Source organism: Leptopilina heterotoma, unplaced genomic scaffold, assembly GCF_015476425.1.
Source record: "Leptopilina heterotoma isolate Lh14 unplaced genomic scaffold, ASM1547642v1 Lhet_91, whole genome shotgun sequence".
NCBI classification, from domain to species: domain Eukaryota; kingdom Metazoa; phylum Arthropoda; class Insecta; order Hymenoptera; family Figitidae; genus Leptopilina; species Leptopilina heterotoma.
Window position 1 is genome coordinate 945,663 of NW_025111197.1, and position 23,546 is coordinate 969,208.

At 30.1% G+C, this 23,546-nt stretch overlaps 1 protein-coding gene across 1 annotated transcript; it reads left to right on the top strand.

Annotated features, from left to right (window-relative positions):
• Positions 1-17,971: 17,971 nt before the first annotated feature.
• Positions 17,972-18,837, top strand: LOC122511929. Its single transcript, XM_043627500.1, has one exon. The coding sequence runs from the start codon at positions 17,983-17,985 to the stop codon at positions 18,706-18,708; it is 726 nt and encodes a 241-aa protein (XP_043483435.1). The 5' UTR covers positions 17,972-17,982; the 3' UTR covers positions 18,709-18,837.
• The last annotated feature ends 4,709 nt before the right edge of the window (positions 18,838-23,546 follow it).

Here is a 23,546-nt window from a genome sequence, read left to right on the forward strand (position 1 = left end):
TCATTTTCAAAACTTTATTTATCGACGGCTCATTTGATTCACACACTTTACATCGTGCTTGTTTTAATTCGTTTTCGAAAAATATTTCAAAATACTTGGATAGAGGCGGTGCATGAAGTTTTCTTCGTTTGGAGGTTACTTGCTTTTCTGTAACCTTCTGTGGTACAGTACTTGACCTATGAAATATTTTTGCCTTTTTATATGATATATTAAATCATATATAAATTTATTTTAATAATATAAAAATACATTACAATATAAATTATTACAATTTAAATATAATTTATAAGACAATTATTACAAAATTAAAAATAAAAAAAATTGTTATAAGTAAAAAATAATTTTCATGAAACAAAATATTTACGAAGGTAAAATTTCGCAGTCATTTTGAGGTTCATTGTGATTTTCTGAGTCTTCATTCGAAGTCAAATCTTCACGCCCTTCATTACAATTTCTTTTTCTCGACATTTTACTTCTATTGCAGTTGATTGATTTGTTTGGATTTGCTTGACATTCAAAATAGAATATCCAACCGAGAATAACCAATTTGAATACAGCCTCGTAGAGACGAGCACGAACAAATGACACTATACATTTTTTTGTGAATCTATTCTCGTTAATCGAGAATAATAATAATACAGAACGAGAATTTCTCGCTCGGAATGCAACTCTACTTTTATGAATAAAACGGATCATATTTTATACCGCAAGTATGTTTCTTATAGGTATTGAGTGTGCTCTTTTCGATTCCGGTGTGAAAAAAAGTATTTAGTTTAACCCAAAAATTAAGTATTGCTGTTTTAATTTTAAAAACACAAAAGAAATTTCATTTTTTCAAGTTTGATAATTTTTTACCCAATAACCCCTTCACAATTTTATGTTCTGACAGTCGGCGAAGCCAAAAGCCATTTAAGAAGAAGAAGAAGCAGAACCCCTTCACAGTGCATGACGTCTATAGAGGCAAAAATAATTCGTGCCACCAATGTGTATGACCGGTATAGCGGCATCTAAAGGCAAAATCACTGTAATAATAGTCCAGGCGCCCTGTCAATAGTATGTGACATAAATCCTATCCAATAGGCAAAAATGTTTTTTGATAGATTAGTAGCATAGAAACAAAGGCCAACAGTTTGCACCAACCTACACTAAGCGCGTTTATTGTTAAAAAACTTTTAAGATGACAAAGTCAGTTTTTTTGTAGTTTTTTGAGGATTGTTCTTCTCAGTGAAATTTTAGAGAAAAAAGTTGTTATTAAAAGTTGTAGAGCTTAAAAATACCTAAAAAAAATGAGAGGTCGCGCGATATTTTTCACTAATTTGTTTACGAGTTACAGAATTAAAACCATAAAAGTCAAACGATTTTTAAATATTTTATAATTCATTTAATTCTTATTTAATCAATCTTTCCCTTGGCAAAATTATTGCTTTTGAGGCCCTTAATAAACATAAAAAATTTTGACCCAATCGGATTAATAGTTTTTCCATAATCTGATTGTTAATTAACAAACTTTTTTTTTGCATTGAATGTCAAATTTGTGAATCGTTAAAAAAAATTTATTTCAAGTTGCATTTTACTCTTAAGGGTCTATATTTTTGATAACATGTATTGCGAAATAAAAAAAGAAATTTTTATTGCTAAAAAATAAATTTTTAAAAATGGTCAATTTTGTCACTATAAACAATGAAGCATATCTCAGTCAAATTTTATTTTAGAAAATCGGGATAAAAACTACTTTATTCCTGGTATCTTCCTGCAACTTTTAAGACCAAAGTGATTAATCTAGCTCGAACGGTATTAGAAATAATTTTTTTTTCAATGAAATCCAGGCAATTTGTTTATTAATATTTTTTAATTTTTTTCGTACAGATTTGAAGATTACAATCTGCAGTTTAATATAAAAAATCGTGAAAATTATCCATTCATTATTAATAATTAAAAGAGGACATTAAAATCAAAGTAAGAAATTATCTTGATGTAGCGCGTGGAGTGGGGATGGAGTCCAGTGGCGCGTTGCAGTCGCTCGCATCAGAATATTGAATTCGGGCAGCATTTAAATTCGCAAAAGTTGCTGTAACTTTGGAACAAATTGACCGATTTTGATCTTTCTTTTTTTAAACTAGGGTGTTTTTTACTCAGCTATTCAAATTTAATATTCTTTTTTCAAAAAAAAATAAAATTTCTATCTCTAAATTAATATTCATTTTTTCAAAATTTTTATTTTCTCTAATAATTTATTGTAAAATAAAATAATTCTTTCCTAAACCCTTTAAATTTATTAAATTCAATTTAGAAATTAATTTAACAAAAGAAAATCGTATATTTTTGAAACTTTTTTTGAAAAAATACATTGTAATAGAAAATAATTTTTTTAGGAAAATAAAAATTTCAAAAAAATTAAAATTATTTTTCTCATAATATTTATAATTTTTTTAAGAAGGTAATAAAAGATTTGAAATCCTGAGAAAAAATTAGCCCAGTTTAAAAAAAGAATGATCGAAATTTGTTAATGTGTACCAAAGTTTTTATATCTCGTTCGGATTTATCAGGATAATTAAAGGAATTCGTGCTGATGAAGAGTATTCTCGAAATTTGCAAGTAATTTTCGAAAAAAGTATTGAAAAAGAACGTTGTAAAGTTGAATTTTTGGTAAAAGTTTCGGACAATATGTTGGCGAGCCCACAGACAAGTGGATCTATGTGATCTATGTGTCAGTGGTCAAGGAGGTGGCGCCAATTTTCGGGAGTAGCCGCGACATGAACTAAGGAAACTACACCATCTCCACCATCGCGAGCGAGTTAAATAGTAAACTCCACGCGCTACATCAAGATAAATTCTTACTTTGATTTTAATGTCCTCTTTTAATTATTAACGAGAACGATCGCGCGCTGCCGCGCGCGCGTTTTTTCTCTTGCATTTTTATTTTTTAAATTACAGTCTTTTGTTTGTTAAGGTATCAATTTGAGTGACAGTTTCTGATAATAGGAATTTTTAAATATTATTCAATTTAATAAAATAATAGCCTATGTTGTGCGTAAAACAATTTTTTATACCTTTACAATTCTAGTTCTGTTTTTATCTGTTTCTAAATGTATCATTTCTAAAGTTTATGGTTTTTATAAAAAAACAACACTTTTATTTGCTTAAAGAAAAGCGTATATTTCAAGAATAGCACATTTTATAAAAAGTTTTGTACGATGAAGTTATAGAAAACCTTTTTATAATCAAAGTAATCTATTTGTTAATTAAATTTTGTAACATTTAAAATCTTCCATAGTAAATTTATATTTTAAAAAATAGTGATGAAAGAAAAACGTTACTAAATAAACAATTTTTAACTATTTTTCACTTAGCTAGCAAAAAAACATCTCTACTGTCAAAGAAAGCCATAAACAGAGGATATTAAATTAAAAATTTACTTTTGTTTCTTAAAATCGTTCCTACTTTTGCTATAAAAAAGAAATATAAGTGTGGTTTCTGTAAATATTATACAAAAAATGTAAGTACTCCGTCATTTCGAAGAAAATAATTTATTTCAATATATGCTTTTCTATAAGATTCATGGGATGCAAAATTTCGTTAATAATCTTGAGAAATATTATCTTTAAACTTTTTTCAAAGTTCATTTGGATGAACTGGTTGGCAGTACATTAAAATACGTACAAATAAGTGTCTTAATTATCTGAAGTTTGAACTATTATTTAAAATTAGGAAATTAAAACGTCTTTGACCAATTGATAAGAAAGAAACGTGTAAAGAAATCTTACGTGTGAATCTTATTACAAAAAAATGACGTAATTTACCAATAAGAAGCGTCGAAGAAAGTCTTACGCGTAAAGACAGCCATACTGAGACACACTCCTGTTTTAAGAAAAAAAATATATAACGACTCAGACATTTTTATAGAAAAAATATTTACTTTTATTTCAATAATTCAGTGTAAACATAATTCTTGATTAGTAAATTAGGTCTTTGATTTCCTAAATATATAATTAATGATTCCCAAGATTTAACTCGTAAAAATGCAACATATACTTGCCCATGATTAAATACATTTTTACGAAGGTCTACACCAATCTTGTCAAAAGTTTGTCCTTGGCTTTTATTTATTGTTATTGCGAATGCTAATTTTATAGGAAATTGCCGTCGTTTGAAAGTAAAAGGATAAATATCCTCACAATACAGCGTAATACGATTTATAAATACAATATCTCCAACCTTATCACCTGTTAAAATACGACAACGTAGCAGATTGTTTGATAGTTCTAATAACTGCATTCGCGTTCCATTACATAAACCTTCATTAATACTAAGATTTCGAAGTAGCATGTCAATACAATTGGCTCTTAATCGTAATTCATAAGGCGGGAAATTTTATGGATTTAAAGTATTCAAATACTCTGGTAAAATAGCATCATTTATACTTCCATTATCACAATTTTCGGTACTATCAACACTTGTATAAATTCGCTCACTTTTATTATCAAACAGTTCGAGTACCTTGTTGTTAATTTCATCAACATCAACATTTCGAGCAGACAATATTGCTACTTTTACTAAATCATCGTATTTATCATTGATAATTAATTCTCCAAATATTTTATGAATGATATCACCATTTTCTACACATTGCTCTGGTGCTAGTATATTATTATCATTATCATTTGAAGTACCATTTCCAACTGATAATAAATATTCTGAAAATTCTTTTTTACCAGGTAAAGTTCTCATATTTTCTGTTAATGATATCACCTTAAAATGACTCCATAATGTGCTAGATTTAATAGATAAATGAACTAATTTGCTTCTAGTAGCATTAACTTTAACAGGCAATAATTGCCTAAAATCACCACCCAAAAGCATAGTTTTTCCACTAAATGGCATATCAACATTCATAAAATCGCGTAATGTTCTATCAATTAATTCCATAGCATATCTTGGCGCCATTGGAGCTTCATCCCAAATAAAGACATCAACCTCTTTCAAAAATGTAGCTTCCTTAGATTGACTTTTAATATTTGATGTAGAATCATAGAACAATGGAACAGGCATCCCAAATGTTTTATGTACAGTTTTACCACGGGGAAGTAATATTGCGGCAATGCCTGTAAATGCCATAGTACAAACACATTTTCCTTTACTTCTTAACAAATGGTATAAAGTTGTATAAACAAAAGTTTTTCCGGATCCACCTGGTCCATCAATGTAATAACATGAAGAAGATGGTATTCTTTTATCTTGAATAACTACATTTAATACTTTATTAACAATATCCTTCTGTTTGGAATTCAGTTTCACATATTGCATTTCACCAATCTCTTTATGTTATTGCAATGACATTTCGTTGTTCGCTTAATTTTCTGTTTCAATACTTATTTCATTTAACTGTATCATTTCAGGAAAATTGCTAATATTTGATCCTTCATGCAACGGAAAGTTAATTATATCATTATATGCTCTTTTATGAGCTTCATTAGATGGATAATTTTTCTGATAATCTTCAGACATAGCCTCTTTAAACTTTTCCCAAAGTTCGTTTGGATGAACTGGATGGCAATAAATTAAAATACGCACAAATAAACGTCTTAATTGTTGTGGCATCATCCATACTTCTCCTTCTGTCAAAGCACGTTCCCATTCTCCATCATCTTCAATAAGGCCTAATGCTAAACATGCACTACGAAAAATGTCATGTACAATATTGTTGACAGTTCGCAGATGATCATAACTTGTAGCGCCTTTAACTACTATTAAAAGTAATCTAAGATGAAACAGTTCTGATTGACTGGGCGAAATTGAATACATCCGTCCAATGACATTAAATGACCCTTTACGCTTCACCCATTTTAATGCATTTTCACCACGTTCTTTCTTAAAAACATAATAACATGGAATTTCTGCATATATGTATATTGTCTAGCTTGTGGATCACGCCTATTTAAATCGAAATATTCTAATAACATAGTCCGTTTCTGTAAAGCTTCATTTATAGCATCATCATTTGCTTCTTCACTAATGGTTACAGTATGCCGATTAATTAAATGAACAGGTAATCGGAGAATAGAATGACTTTTACTCTGTAATGGTCTACCAAATATTCTATCACATGCTTCAACAGGACTAACATATCGAGTTTCAATAAAGTTTTTTATTTCATCATATTCTAAAGAACTACTATCGGTAATTACTACAGCAGCAGCATCATGTCCCTTAAAAATATATTTATACAAATATTTTACGGATTTAATACTTGAAACTACTTCTACATTAATATGACAATTAAATAACTGAAGTAATGTAGGATTGTATGGAATAACGTATTGATTATCTGTAGTTCCTTCATTTAGGCGATCGTATTGTCCTGTATTAAGGTAGCGATACGTTGGGTATCCGTTTTCATCCATTATTGTCTCAGAACAGAATTGTTTTGGGAAACCTTTCAAACATTTACTATTATTATCTTTACACCAATTTCCACAAGGGCCATGAATCATATTTTTCATAACGATGTCATGAAGTATAACATTTTCTGATTGACTTGGAATTTCTGCCGAAATATATTTGTCTACAATCTCGGGTATTGTTATTTTATAATTTTGTTTCAAAGTCACTAATAAATGCATATGCGGCAATCCACGTTTTTGATATTCAATGACATACACATAAGTAATCACTTCGCCAAATAATTGTTCCTTTACAATAGTATTAATAAGTTTATCTTTTTTTATGGTAAAAACACGCGATACAATATCTGGTCTGTCAAAGGCAGTTTGGTTAGGTAATAAATTTTCCTTAATTTCACGCCAGTTTGGATTACACGTCATCGTAATAAAAAGATCAGGTTTACCAAATTTTCTCACAATAGCCATTGCATCTTGGTAATGCTGTAACATATTTCTCGGAGAACCTGTGAAAGATGATGGAAGTATTACAATTTTCCCAACTTCATTGTTCGAATCATCAGCTCTTCTTTGTAAATGATCAATTAGACCTTCGTAAGTATCTGCACGAAGTTTCTTTTGATTATTTCGACAGAAATTTGTCCTACCTTTTTAATTTTCACATAACTGTCGACAATCCATTGCTGAAATAATCTACCACCCTTTAAAAATACATTGTTGTCCCTAGAAGCCATTCTATGCCTGATGCATGCAGCTCTTGATACACGTTTATTTGTATTAGCGCAGGTCAGATTTTTGTCCCAACTTCTTGTTCCATGTGGATAAAATAAAGGATATATCCATGGCTCAACATTGGGATTCATAGAACTTATATATTGTAAACTTTTTGTATTCTTATTATATACGGTAACATATGATTCTGGAATATCACCATCAGCAGTTGTAGTAAAAATTGCTGCAACTTCATTGACACTTTGTAAATTATAACGTCTACTATCCATCCCAGGCTTTAATGAAAATAATAATTGCATCTTAGGCTAAATTTCTGCATTATTTTCAGTCATTGTTTTTTTAATTTTTTCATACATCATACGGTAGGACTGTGCAAATAGGTTACAATCCCGAAGGGCTGTTTCAATTCCATCAACAATATCTCGGTTTAATTGAACATTATTTTTACAACAAATTTCGGAAGCTTCGTTTTGATCAACAATAAATAACTGTCCAAATGAAGAAGTATCGTTCCTTTCTGCATACAAAGATGTATTCATTTGATAATAAACCTAACCATGTATTTGGAAACAATATGGTCCTGGTCGTCTATTGTTAAAATTAACTAAGTTAGCGTTGAAAGAAGCAAAACCAAATGAATTATTGTAAGGTCGTATATTATAAAGAAAATGCCCAGATAATTCGTGGGTGCCATCAAATAAATTTTGTAATATGAGTGGAGGAGCAGGTAGATCTTCAAGAATGACTTCGCCATGTTTACAACAATCATGAAATGAATTTTTTTTATTAGATACTCTTTCTGCTTGGAAATGTTTAGCATTACAATGCTCACATGAAATGTTCATCGCACCAGCAAAATGTTCTTCTATATGCGAGACTGAAATACTGTCAGAGAAATTTTGATTCTGTGAAAAATCCCGTTTTTTTTGGCTATGAGTTTTTTGATAAGCTACATTTTTTTGACGACCGGAAATATTGGTATTTGCTAAATTTGCTGTAACAGTTACATTATCTTTTGCCAAAGATGTAGTAACAGTTGTAGAGGATTTTTCTGAATTTATATTTGATTTTGACACTGTAATAATACTGTCCTTTGTTTGAAGTGATTGAGGGTTAAGAATTCTATTATTCTCTTGTTTTTTTTGTCGAAACTTTCTTTGATAAGCAGCTTTCTTTTGACGTTTCATGACTTGATGTTGTTCTTCTTCCTCTAAAGAACGTATTATTGATCTTTTTTTTACTTGATTTTCATTTTTTAAATTAGTATATTTTGTAACATTTCTTGAATCATTACAATTATCATTAGTTTTTGATTTTATAAATAATTCACTGTTAACTTTATGTTCACAAAGTTTTACATAAGAATGATCACGTGTAATGTTCATTTCATTACAATAACCCATCTCTATATGTGACTTTGAAATAATATCAGACTGATTTTGTTTTTGAACAGAAGTATGTTTATTTTGTCGAGAGGTGCGCTTGTAAGCAACATTTCTGTCACGAATTGACGTTTTAACTTTAGAAATAGAAATATTTTCTTCTGCTGATGATAAAGCTGTAGATGTGCTTTGGGGCCTCGTATTTAAAGTTTGCTCTGCACTAATGAATTCATTAGAATCCAATGATTCAGAGCGAACAATTTTATTATTTTCTCGCTTTTTTTGTCGATATTTTTTTTGATAAGCAGCTTTTTTTTGACGTTTTATGATTTTATATTTTTCCTCTTCTTCAGGAAAATGAACCATAGCTCTTTTTTCTCCTTGCTTCTCAGTTATTATTAATCTTGTATCTTTCATTCCATTGCTTGAATCAATAGAAATATTATTAACATCATTTGCTGGAATTAAAGGCAAATCTTCTAAACAACTATCAACAAAATTTTTTTTACAAACATTGCTGGTTGAATTCAACGATGATAAATTATTGTCAACAATTTTATTTTCTTCATTTTGGAAACTTTTTTCTCTAGCTCGATTCCTAAGAAGACACTCCCAATTACATTCAACAGTCATAGTTCTAATATTAGTCGACCTTACTGACGGAAATTTACTTAAACGATTGTTTTTGAACATTAACATTAAATGATTTCTCATGTTATAATAATAGTAATTGACAGAGTGGGGCATAATATTAAAAAATATCGATGTTGCGAATGCTATTGCATATATTCCACAAGCAAGATTATTGTTTGGTTGTTGATCAACAGTTGTGAAAACTACTGGAGGTTTAAAAGGATATAATCTACTTAAATATTTCCTTTGATCTTCATTTAAACATCCTTCATTAAGACTATCATAAATATAAAGTCTCATTCTATCATAATAAGTGCAAATCCAATGACCTTTCTTGATAGGTCCACTAAAAAGTATTTGAATATGCTTTTTACCTTTTTCAATCGGACTAATAAATTCAAGCGTATAAAAATACAAAGTGCTTTGCATGCTAAAAGCAGAATTTGATTCCCTTCTCAATAATTTTTCGAATTTATCAATATGAGTATCATTTAACATTCCTCCTTCAGTAAGTATAATATTAAAATCTGTAACACTTAAATTAACAGTTCCTTCTTTGTTCGACATGATTTCTTTCAATTTATTGAAAAGATATCGCTTCTAAAAAATAGTTTTTCATAAAATTAATTAATTCAGAACACATGTAAATAATGTTACTATTATCACATTTAACAGTAACTGGAATTTTTATTTTATCCTTTCTTATTAAAGATTATTAAGAATGTAAAGAATGTATCTTCATCTATTAATATTATTAATATTATTAAATATAAGTATATTTTTGGTAAATTTTTCTGTTATGTATCTGTTAATCTAGTACCTCTTGACTAAATCTCTGTTTATCAAGTATCTGGTATCTCGTAATCACATGTTATTTTTAGTACATCTTTAATATTCATAAAGTTTTTTCCAAAATAATAACTAACTACCAAAATGTTAAAAAACAAAATGTTAAAAAATCAATAATTAAGATTTAAAAAAACAAATATTAATCAATATTAAATAATAATTATTACCACAATAATATAATTATGTACAAACATCAGAATTTAAAAAATCAATATTCTACATTTAGAAATCAAAATAACAGGCAAATGTCCTTTATTCCTTTAAACTTTAACTTTAATTAATTTAATGTATCCTTTAAACTTTAACTTTAAAACTTTAACTTTAATTAAATTAATGTATTTAACTTTAACCTTTAACTGTAATTAATAAAATTAATTAAATCCTTTAAATTAATAAATCAAATAATTCACACATTATATTTACAAACTCTTCCTAATTTCCTTTTAATACTTACGTACGTAACGTATGCAATGTACTTTAACTTTTTTCAAATGTACAAAAAAATTGCAACTTTTTTCAAATGTACAAAAAAACAAAACCACAAAATTCACAATCAACACTTTCAGTAAAAAATCACTCAGCAAATAACAGCCAATACTTCTTATCGAAACGATACACTTGTCACACTTTGCAAATGGCTGACAGTTGCTGACACTTGTAATATTTTGTAATTTTTCATACCAACCAAAAAAAAACTATGCGTTTCACACTGAGGTGAGGTTACGTAGCAAACAAACAATTGTTTGGAAAAAAAGATGCGCGCGCAACAATTTTGAAGCGTCTAAAATGAATCATAAAATTAAATATATTTTATTATTAAAAAACTTTTCATTTATTACAAACCAAATCATAAATAAAAATTATTTTTATCTTAAACTACTTTTGGTTAACTTTTAGTTAATAAATAAATTTTAATTAATTTATTTTAATTTTAATTTTAAAAAAGATAAAAATGAAAATTTAAAAGTGTGAGGTCACCATCATTATAAAATTCAGCCAATGAGAAACACTCATTATAAAATCAGCCAAAAATCAGCCAATGAGAAGAAAGTTCTACACTTGAAGTTAGCTGCTTTGACATCAGTAAGTAATGTCGTCTCGATTATATCCAATCAAAATAAAGGATTTTGAATTTTATCCAATCAAAATAAAGGAATAAAGGATTTTGAAAAAATAGCCAATCAAGAAAAAGTTCTACACTTGAAGTTAGTCGATCTTACGCACCTCGTTTTTAAGAACGGATAATGAATGGATAAATTTCACGATTTTTTATATCAAACTGCAGGTTGTAATCTTCAAATCTGTACGAAAAGAATTAAAAAATATTAATAAACAAATTGTCTGGATTTTTTTGAAAAAAAAAATTATTTCTAATACCGTTCGAGCTAGATTAATCACTTTGGTCTTAAAAGTTGCAGGAAGATACCAGGAATAAAGTAGTTTTTATCCCGATTTTCTAAAATAAAATTTGACTGAGATATGCTTCATTGTTTATAGTGAAAAAATTGACCATTTTTAAACATTTATTTTTTAGCAATAAAAATTTCTTTTTTTTCCGCAATACATGTTATCAAAAATATAGACCCTTAAGAGTAAAATGCAACTTGAAAAAAATTTTTTTTTAACGATTCACAAATTTGACATTCAATGCAAAAAAAAAGTTTGTTAATTAACAATCAGATTATGGAAAAACTATTAATCCGATTGGGTCAAAATTTTTTATGCTTATTAAGGGCCTCAAAAGCAATAATTTTGCCAAGGGAAAGATTGATTAAATAAGAATTAAATGAATTATAAAATATGTTCCGGATATGGAATAAATTCAAGAAAAATAGTGTTTAACAAATATTTAATAGAAATAGTTAAATTCTACAAGTTTAAACGTGCTCGGTGCAAACAACTTATCCCTTCAGAATACTGTAAAGAACTAAACTTGTAACCATCCTACATGAGTACCTGAGTTACCGCAATAAAATTAGGGCTTACGATTCATACTAACACTTTGTCGACGTCACTAGCAATTAAGTCTCTCTTATACCTGAACCTAAGATTAGAAAGTTTCATATTGACAAAATTCAATATTCAGATGCTAAGTTTTCAGATAATATTCTATGAAATACATTTTATTTTAACACTCTCCCTAAAACTTAACATCTATTTCTCCTTTTCAGGTAGATTTGTTATCTCCTTTTTACATTTAAGACCTAGTTTTTCTCTTAAATACATAAATCTGGGTTTTGCCAGAGCCTTTGTAAAAATATCTGCAATTTGATTTTCGCTTTTCACATACTTTACATCGATTTCAGAGTTTAAATATAAATCACGGATAAAATGATATTTGACGTCGATGTGCTTACTTCGTTTATGAAATTCCGGATTTTTAATCAATCTCACAGCACTCATATTGTCTACAAATAAATCATATTTCTCTGCATTCAGTTCACACTCGGAAATGATCTTTTTCAGCCATACAATTTCTTTTGCACGTGCAGCCGCGCTTACATATTCTGCTTCCGTCGTTGATAACGAAACACACTGTTGTCTTTGGCTTTGCCAAGTTATGGCTGCACCCGCGTGCTTACATATAATACCAGTTGTCGATTTTCGTGTTTCTGTATCGCCAGCATAATCTGCATCGCTAAATGCTTGAAAATCGTCATTCTCACAGCAGTACAGTAGACTAACATCAATTGTGCCCCTCAAATATCTAAAAATTCTCTTTACAAGTTTCCAATGTGATAAACTTGGATTTTCTAAAACTCTTGAGATTACATTAACGGCAAAGCTGACGTCAGGTCTACTTACTACCTGCACAAACATAAGACAACCGACCGCCTCTCTATAGGGTGCATCACACTTTTCATCTTCGAAACTACCTGCATTCCAATCAATTTTAATAGGTGTTGACACACTGTTCGCCTCATTAAAGTTAAACCTACTCAACATGTTTGCAATGTATTTTTCTTGATTTACAAAAATAGAGCCATTCTCGAGTCGACAAATTTCCATACCTAGAAACAATTTTACATTTGTCGTTGTTGTTGTTTAAAATTCTTTGTTTAGTTCACAAAAGAAATCTTTAATAAGATCTTCATGTGTGGCAGTTAAGAGTCCATCATCTACATAAATTGTTAAAAACATTTTAAAATTGTCTCGATCATATATATAAAAACATGGATCAGCTGAGCTTACCCGGAAACCAAAACCCTTAACAAAGTTTGAAAAACGATCAGTCCAACATCTTGGAGCTTGTTTTAATCCATACAGACTTCTTTTCAATCTACACACTCTCAATGTACCATCATCAAATCCCTCAGGTTGTTTCATGAAAATATTTTCTTTTAGATCTCCATACAAAAACGCGGTCTTGATGTCAAATTGAGCTAATTTTAACTTTTCACGTGCTGCAATGCTTAACATTATTCTTACAGTATCAAAACGCGCTACAGGACTAAACGTTTCTTTGTAATCAATTCCCTCTGATTGTGAGTAACCCTTTATTACTACCCGTGCTTTATATCGTTCAGTACCATCAGAATTTAATTTCTTAGTAAAAACCCATCTACTGTTAATAATTTTTTTATTTTCCGGTTTTTCTACTAAATCCCAAGTATCATTTTCGCGTAACGATTTAAACTCATCTTGCATAGCTATTTTCCATTCATTACTATTTTTCGAACTTATAGCATCTCTGTAGTTATCAGGTATAGTTTCTGCAAGATAAGTTATCGGGCATCCATAGTAATCAGGAGGGGCAATAGTTTGTCTGTTTCTTAGTTGGCGTTTATTTAAAACATCACTTACCGTTGATGATTGCAAGTGTTCTGTTTCGTCTTCGTTTTCCTCGTCACTATCAGATTTTTCAAAAAACACTTTTTCCTTTTTCAGATCGGTGTTATTTGAATTATCTAAAATTACTTCTTGAGGTACCAAAACTTCATTTTTGAATATTACATCTCTACTTAAAACGACATCACCCTTTTCAGGAATAAAAACTCGATAACCCTTGCAGTCATCAAGATAGTCAACTAAGAATCCTTTCATTGCTTTCTTATCTAATTTTTTACGTTTCTCATTAGGAATGTGAACAAAACATTCCGTACCAAAAATTTTCAAATCTTTAACACTTGCTTGTTTATTATACCATAACTCATGCGGTGTTTTCCCTACTTCTTTTGATGGACCCGTTCGATTTATAACATTAACAGCTGTGTTCATTCCCTCACAGCATCGGGATATTCAGGATATTCCAGAGACGTCCTGGGGATATCGATTTGTTTTCGGAAGTTTGGATATCCCTGGAATATCCTCTGGATATCCATGGACGTCCCTAGGATATCCCAGAGATATCCAAACTTCCGAAAACAAATCGATATCCCCAGGACGTCTCTGGGATATCTTGAATATCCCGGTGCTGTGAGGGTTGCCTCTCCCCATAAAAAAAGGGAAGATCCGATTTAGAGAAAATCATAGACCTCGCGGCTTCTACTATAGTCCGATTTTCGCGCTCCGCGATTCCGTTTTGTTGGGGCGTGTATGGTACATTGACTGTATGTTTTATACCCTGACTGTTTAAAAACTTTTCTATATCCTTATTAACATACTCTTTACCGCCATCACTATGAATTTCTTTAACATTTTTACCAAATTGATTTTTGACTTCTGTGCAAAACCTTTTTAGATTCTCGTAAACTTCTGATTTTTCCCTGATAAAGTAAACCCTTCGATAACCTGAAAATTCATCTTTAAAGAATAAAGCATAACGTTTTCTGCCTAATGATTCAACTTGCATCGGACCGCACACATCAGTATGTATAACTTGCCGAGCTGCAGTTGATCGTACAGACCTTTCATGAAATGCTCGTCTACATTGCTTGAATGAAAATAAATTATAAAATTTCTTGTAAAAAATATAAATATATAACAAAATTGTTGAAAATTAATTTGAGACTTCCTAAAAGTAAACGTGTTAGTAAATTTTATTTAGAATTACTTCTTTTTTATGTGACAACCACATACCGAACAGTTCCTACAAACAACCAACTTATTACTTGTTTTTCCATGAGAACAACATACAAAGGAGCCAAAACATTTCCGTCAGTATGGAAGAGACTGCGTTTCTTAGATTTTTTTATCTATTTTGAATTTTCAATGAACAGTCTCTTCCATACTTACTGACGGACATGTTTTGGCTCCTTTGTATGTTGTTCTCATGGAACAACAAGGAATAACGAAATTCTGCTTTTTAAAAATGTGTCAAAATTTGTGAAGCAAGCCATCATTTTTGGATAGGTGAGTATTTTCTATGTTCTTAACTTTTTTTTACTCTATACGATAAAACAAAAATACAAGTTGAACAGTTTTGCGAAATTTTAATTTTTACAATAGCAATTGTTAATAACATTTTTTGTATGAATTTCGAAATTATTAATTATCTATCGTTTTATAAAAAAAATCTATTTGAGTTTTAAAATGAATAATTTGAAATAATACTACTTTTGATTAATATTTGTCATTATATAAAATTTTAAAAATTGTGAAAATGATAAACAATTAAAAATATTTTTATGTTCTCCCAACATTTTAAAAAACTTTTTTATTGAATATTACTGCTTATTTAATTACGAATAATTAAAGAAAAGAAAAGTGAGTATTCTTAATTAGGTAAAAAGTTATTCAGGTTTTTCTCTAAGCGCGCCACGCGCCATGCGTGACATGCGTGAACGTCGTCCCGGGACGCACAGTGGGATTTTTTTTACAATTTACTGTTAATAATTTAAAAATTGATGTAAACACTTAAATATAACAAATATGGATGCGCCTCAAATTCTGCACCATCCCTTGAGGGATGTCTAAAGAATTTATTCCCCTTTAATTTATATCAAAGAACACTCAAATCGTTCAAAAATTGTAGGCTGTAGACATTTTTAAACAGTAAATTGTATAAAAATCCCACTGTGCGTCCCGGGATGGGACGACGTTCACGCCTGTCACGCATGGCGCGTGGCGCGCTCAGAGAAAAACCTAAATAACTTTTTATCTAATTGAGAATACTTACTTTTCTTTTCTTTAATTATTCGTGATTAAGGGGGAGCCTACTTTACATGGTAAAAAAAATCGATTTTTTTGCTTAAATCTTTAGAAAATACATCCAAGAATATGTACCTAAAGTTTGAGAGGCCAATCTAAATTATTTTTCATGTTTTTCGTTGATTTTTGTCGAGTGTAAAAAGTTAAGTTAAAAAACATTGAAGGTTACAACCAATTGTGAATTCATATGATTTCTTCTTTATAAATTTTGATTAAATTCGTTACACTGAGGTTCTTGGGCTCGCTGATTACGAATCCAGTGTCGGTTTTTGAAAATTCAAAATGGCGGATCCAATATGGCGGAAAGATTTCAAAATTGATCGGATTCGTTTGAAACTTGTTACTCGGGGGTTTTCGGGGTCGCTGATTACGAATCTAACATTAGTTTTTAAAAATTCAAAATGGCGGATCCAATATGGCGGAAAGATTTCAAAATTGATCGGATTCGTTTGAAACTTGTTACTCGGGGGTTTTCGGGGTCGCTGATTACGAATCTAACATCAGTTTTTTAAAATTAAAAATGGCGGATCCAATATGGCGAAATTTTTTTAATATTGATCGGATTTGCTCAAAATTTTATGTTTAACAGCTTTTGGCTTTTGAGTTTTGAAAAACTGACGTTAAATTCGTAATCAGCAACTTCAAAAACCCTAGAGAAACAAGTTTTAAGCAAATCTGATCATTTTTGACAATTTTTCGCCATATTGAATCCGCACTGTACTTTTTCTAAAAGTGTTATATCTGAAGAGCATATTATAGTTAATTTTTGAAATATTAAAAATTGCGATAGTTATGATTTTTTAAGTAAAAAGACTCAGTTTTTCTGTTTTTCGCGAATACGAATTTTTTTTATTTTATTTTTACATAGTGTACGCTTTGGGTTAAGATATTATGGCAAGTTACCCTAAAGGTGACAGATCGAATAGTGATCGTTCTGCGAGACCAAGAAAGCGTAAGTTTCACGGTAATCGGTATTCGAATGAATTCAGTAATGAAGATAATGATCAAAGTAGTAGTGCAAAAAAATTGTCATCAGCAAACACAAAAGATATAATTATAAATCCGCTTCATGGTTATAGAATTATTGAGTTTCTCACTGTTTTTCATGCTATTGCTGATATAGTAATCTGTGGATTGTGTAAAGAAAAAATAAAATTTGTGGAAAGCGGACATCGGGGCTTAGGCTTTAAAATTATTTTAGCGTGTATGTGCGGTCGAAAAGAAATACATTCAGGACCGTTAATTAATACCGGCTACGAAATAAACAGGCGAATCGTATTTGTCATGAGACTACTTGGTGTTGGACGTGAAGGCATAAATTTGTTCTGTGGTCTTATGGATATGTGTCAAGGTTTGGCGAAAGGATCGTACGACAAAATAGTGCAGTTTTTTTACTCTGCGTCAAAGTCAATGTTCGAATTTGTCTGTGAGAAATCTGTTAAAGAGGAAATAAAAAAAATGTAGAAAATGGGAAATCCGCAAAAGCTTTAAAAGTTTCTGGTGATGGAACCTGGAAAAATCGTGGCTTCGCCTCTTTATTCGGTGTAACAACTTTAATTGGATATTATTCTGGCAAATTATTGGATCTGGTTGTAAAAAGTTCGCACTGTCTAGCATGTACCTTAAAAAAACAACAAGTAGACGACGACGAATTTGAAGAATGGTTTGAAGAGAATAAAGAATCGTGTTCTTCAAATCACAAAGCTTCTGCAGGAAAAATGGAAGTCGATTCAATCGTGGAAATGTTTACGAGATCTGTGGAAAAATTCGGAAAAAAATATTCTAATTACATCGGCGATGGAGATTCCAAAACTTTTGCTGGTATTCTGAAGGTGAACCCGTACGGAGATGAAAATCGTGTGACAAAAAACGAGTGAGTGGGACATGTGCAAAAGCGTATGGGCACACGACTTAGGAATAAAAGGAAGCAAGAACATCTCGGGGGTAAAAAAGGTCTGACGGAAAGCCTCATTAAAAAATTGACAATCTATTATGGCTTAGCTATAAGGAGAAACGTTGATTCTGTGAAAGGAATGAAAACTGCAATAATGGCAACTCTTGACCATTATTGCTCTACTGATAAATCTCCTCTGCACAAGAATTGTCCGCAAGGTGCAGACAGCTGGTGTTCATGGCGCGTTGCTGAATTTGAAAATCAATTGGGATCCTACAAGCATCCTCCGCGATTAATAAATGAAAACGTTGAGAAACACATTCGGCCTATCTACGAAGAACTGTCAAATAACGATCTTTTAACGCGGTGCTTAGGCGGACACACACAAAATTTCAACGAATCCATCAACTCGACCGTATGGCGCTTGAACCCGAAACATTTGCATTGTGGTAAAAAAATCGTCGAATTATCAGCGTTCTTGGCTGCAGGAATATTTAACGAAGGATATTCTGCAATTTTGTGTACAATGCAGTTGCTTTATTTGAAAATCGGACAACAATGCAAAATATTTGCGGATAACATTGACGCGGAGCGGATTAAGAGAGCGAACAGGCGTCAGTCACTTTCCAACAAAGAAGCTCGTACGGCACGTAGACTGGAACAAATGCACCAAAATGAGTTTTTTGAGGAAGCAGAAGGTGAGTTTTATGGAGCTGGGATTGCAGATTAGAAGAATATTGATGTAAGTAGTTTAAAATTCATACCTTTTAAAACTCAAATTTTAACCTTCGCGCTACTAAAGATTTTTGTATACACAGACTACCGATGGGGCCACCCAGGGTGGCCAAACGCTTTTTTATATTTATGTTCCAAAAACGATTAAAATTTATCAAAGTTTTTTCATTTTATTTACCAACTTTTTACAGAATGCACCTAGAAAGTTGCAGTTTTTTACTTTTTTCTTTATAAAACTGCAATTTTGTAGGTGCATTCTGTAAAAGGTTAGTAAATAACAACAATAATTTGTTTAAAAATTTTTTAAACAATATTTCAAATTTTTTTCTATATCTGTAATCATATAGAGTTTAGTAAATTGCAAAATTAGGAAAAAACTACATTTTCCTAGGTGCGTTCTGCAAAAAGTTAGTAAATAACAACAATAATTTGTTTAAAAATTTTTTAAACAATATTTCAAATTTTTTCCTATATCTGTAATCATATAGAGTTTAGTAAATTGCAAAATTAGGAAAAAACTACAACTTTCTAGGTGCATTCTGTAAAAAGTTGGTAAATAACAACAATATTTTGTTTACACATTGTTTAAATAATAATTCAATTTTTATTCTATATCTGTAATCATATGGAGTTTAATAAATTGCAAAATTAGGAAAAAACTACATTTTTCTAGGTGCATTCTGTAAAAAGTTAGTAAATAACAACAATAATTTGTTCAAAAATTGTTTAAATAATAATTCAATTTTTTTCTATATCTGTAATCATATGGAGTTTAATAAATTGCAAAATTAGGAAAAAACTACATTTTTCTAGGTGCATTCTGTAAAAAGTTAGTAAATAACAACAAGACTTTGTTTAAAAATTGTTTAAACAATAATTCAATTTTTTGTTCTATATCTGTAATCATGTAGAGTTAATTAAATTGCAAAATTGGGAAAAAACTGCAACTTTCTAGGTGCATTCTGTAAAAAGTTGGTAAATAACAACAATAATTTGTTTAAACAAATAAAAAATTCATTGTAACATGAAAATATATTGTATTTATTGACATAAAACAATTTTACTGTAAAACTTTGATGATTTTATTTTCATTTTTTTGCAATATACAAAATAAGCACCCGGGCAATTTTCAGTAGTCTGGTACATACTTTTATAATTGTTATAAATAAATAAGAGGAAATGTAAAAAAAATTTAATTTTTTTATTTTTCGAAAGTAGATAAAATTTTGTTTAGTGACTTAAAATCGCAATTTTTTTTATGCAAAATTCGAGCAGATTTATAACATTAATAATTGCTTGGCTACCCGCTCGGTGGCCCGTTGGTAGCGCGAAAGTTAAAGCGCGTTTTTTCGAATTTCACTTTTTACGAATTTTACTAACTGGTGGGCAGGATTGACAGAAAACGCCTCGACCGATTTTAATGAATGATGGCTTGTTTTACTTAGTATTAATCCCTCTTCTACTTGAACTAAAAAAATTTTAAAAAAAATTTTTAACAATTTTGAGAACCAGTTAAAGTCATTATTTTTTTTTCAAAAAAATGATTTTTTGTTTTTATCACTCAAAATTATCAAATTTCACTATTTCTTTGGAATTTTATTAGTTCAAATAGAAACTACATATGTAAACTTTAAAATTTTTCTTTATTTTTATGTTTCAGACAACAATTGAGGGCGTGGATCGGATAACTGCCTGTAGCACATGGCCGAAAAGGACTATACCAGTCAGACAACAGTGAGCGCCTCTAGGCCTCACACTGATGTCTGACTGGTATAGTCCCTTTCGGCCATGCGCTACAGGCAGTTATCCGATCCACGCCCTCAATTGCAGTCTCTATCGTGCCCACCGTTTTTAAGTGCAGATGTGCACCACCATCAACAATTAATTTTAACTTATGTATTTTTTAATATTTCATGTCAAAAATTTTTTCACAAATGCTTTAAATATGTACAAAAACATCTCAAAAAGCCCGGAGGTCTAAGTTATTTTTCTTCTTCCTAAAATAATTCTTAAAAAAGCGCTATTTTTAGGCCTTCTAAAGTAGGCTCCCCCCTTAAATAAGAAGTAATATTCAATAAAAAAGTTTTTTAAAATGTTGGAAGAACATGAAAATATTTTTAATTGTTTAAATATATTGTTTATAATTTTCACAATTTTGAAAATTTTATATAATGACAAATATTAATCAAAAGTAGTATTATTTCTTATTATCCATTCCAAAATATACGTCAATGACATGTATATGCGGCATTCCACGTCAAGTGATCAGGGTCCAAATTTACACGGAATATTTGAAAACTTTGTAGTTTCTTTAAAACGAAAAGATTATAGTGAAGGAGAATGAAACGAAAACATTAGGACAAATTGTTTTTAAAAAGTAATTTTTTAATTTTGACTTTGAAACGTTGGAGTAAACTAATTTTTAAAAACTATTTGTCCGAATGTTTTCGTTTTCTTCTCCTTCACTATAATTACTATTTCTCGGACGTAAAAGATTGATTAATAAAAGGAAAATGTGTTTTCTATTTTAGGTTTTTTTTATATTTTTCAGCACTTTCTATAATGGTGTAAACAAATTTAACCCTAGAAGGAGTAACTGGGGTGTCTGGACACCCCACGAAATATTCAAAATACGCCTCTAACTTAAAAAATGATTTTTTCGCTTTCAAACCTTAGCCATTATTTAAAACTTTTTTTAATTTATCAAAAAATGAATAAAACCATTGTTTTCCTTACTAAAAAAGCAATCAAATTCACTACACATAATTTTTTTACGTCAAATAGAAACCTTAAAAAAAAGTTTAAAGCGTGGAGTGTCTGGATACCCCAGTTACTCCTTAGAGGGTGAGTAAATTAACGTACTTCTTCTAGGGTTAAGAAAAAAATTTTTTGATTTTGAAAAATTCAATTAAAAAATAAAATTTCATTTTTCTATCAAATGGACATTTTTTATTAAAAAAATTTTTTTTTCATAAAGGTGAGGTTTTTTCCTAAAAAAATGTATAGGTTAAAACGTGAGACAAGAACTTTTAACTGATCATAAAATGTTGTTATTAGAAAAAGAAGGAATACCAGACTTATCTCTAAAAGCACCATTTCACGGAGAGAAGAGTTATAGTTGGTTGTACTCTTACGCGTTTAGTAAGAAAATTTGAGTTGCGATAAATGAATATATGGTAAAGGTTACAAAACAGCGTTCAATTTTTTTGTTGTCGATCGAACTAAACATAGTAGTAAAGATAAATGTCTGCTTAGTAAAGCAAACAAAACTAATTCTATTTTAGATTTTTTAATCAGATTATTAATTAAAATTATAGTTTTTAAATTAATTTAGTATTTTAACCTTATATCACCGTCAGTTCTTTTTTGTAAAATATTTCTTGATTTTCATTGTGATCACCATAAAACAAAATTTCTCGGGAAATAATTAATATTTAGTTATTTAATTAATACCATATTTGACAAAATTATTTTTAGCAAGTGTTAACAACTCTCATATTTATTAAAAAAGAGGTTAATTTTTATTTTTGTAAATTGTAAACTGAAACGTGAATATGACAGTTCATATCGTAGACATAAAAATCAAATTGGTAGTCTTGGTAACTAAACTACTGTTTAGTGAAGCTTACTTTTTGTTTTGTTGAACGAAAATGTCACCATATTGTTTAGTAACTATGTCTCAGGGTTGAGTAAGATTAACTACTTTCTTCTCTCCGTGTTTTGTTGTTCAAGATAAAATATTAACTCAAGTTTCTAAAATAATACAGAAATTCTAAATAAGTGATGCTCCACGAGAAGAGGAACGTTTTAAATGCACATATATTTTTAAACAACTTAGATAATTCAATTTTTTAAATTAATATTCTACAAAACATTTAAAATAGAAACAAATAAAATTTAAAATTATATCACTTTGAGAATTAAGCAGTAGTATTTTTTTTAATGTGGTTGTAATGCCGGTTCCTAACCCAGGTGAAAATAATTCTGTCGAATATCAAACAGATTTCGTTCAGAATTCCTATCGAATTTGTGTGGAATTACCAATAAAGTTCATGTCGCGTTTTGAAACAGAATTTCAAGCGAAAATTCGCGCGAATTACACCCGACCATTTTAAGTGGATTTTCAAAAAAATTTGTTGCACGGAAATCTGTATGGAATTCTACAAGTAATTTCTAATAAAAATTTTATAACAAATTTTCGGTCAAATTTCAGAACGAATATTGGACGATATTCGTCGGAATTACTACAGAATTTTTTATGAAAAATTCGCATGAAATTTGTTCTAAAATGTGGCCGAAAATTATTTACAAAACTAATAGCAGACATTACTTGTGGAATTTACCATAAAAAAATTCGGATGGAATTCACAAGAATACTAGTCCGAAATTCTGCTTCAAAACAACAAGTGGATTTTTTTCTTCGTTTTACATGAATTTTATAGGAATTCTGAACGAAATTTATAAAATATCCATTGAAAATTGTTGGAATCATTTTCACCTGGGAAAGAGCAATCAAAATGGTAGAGGAGTTAGGGATTTGTGGACCACCTCCATTATTTAATAATTTTTACTAGTTTGGTCACCCAAGGATTTTCTTGGGACTTAGATCGGGTATATATCCTTCTTGCTTTGAGGCATTCCTTCCTCAAGGAGGCTAGCTCCTCTGACCACCAGTGCAAAGATTTTCATACGGGAATGGCGCCTTTGCGTGGCATTGACCAAGGGGCGAGGTCGCTTCCTTGATACTGCTCACTGCAGAACAGGATATCGACCTCATTTTCCCTTGCTGTTTGCATTAGGAGCAACTGTGCATCCTTACTTGTATGCAGGTTG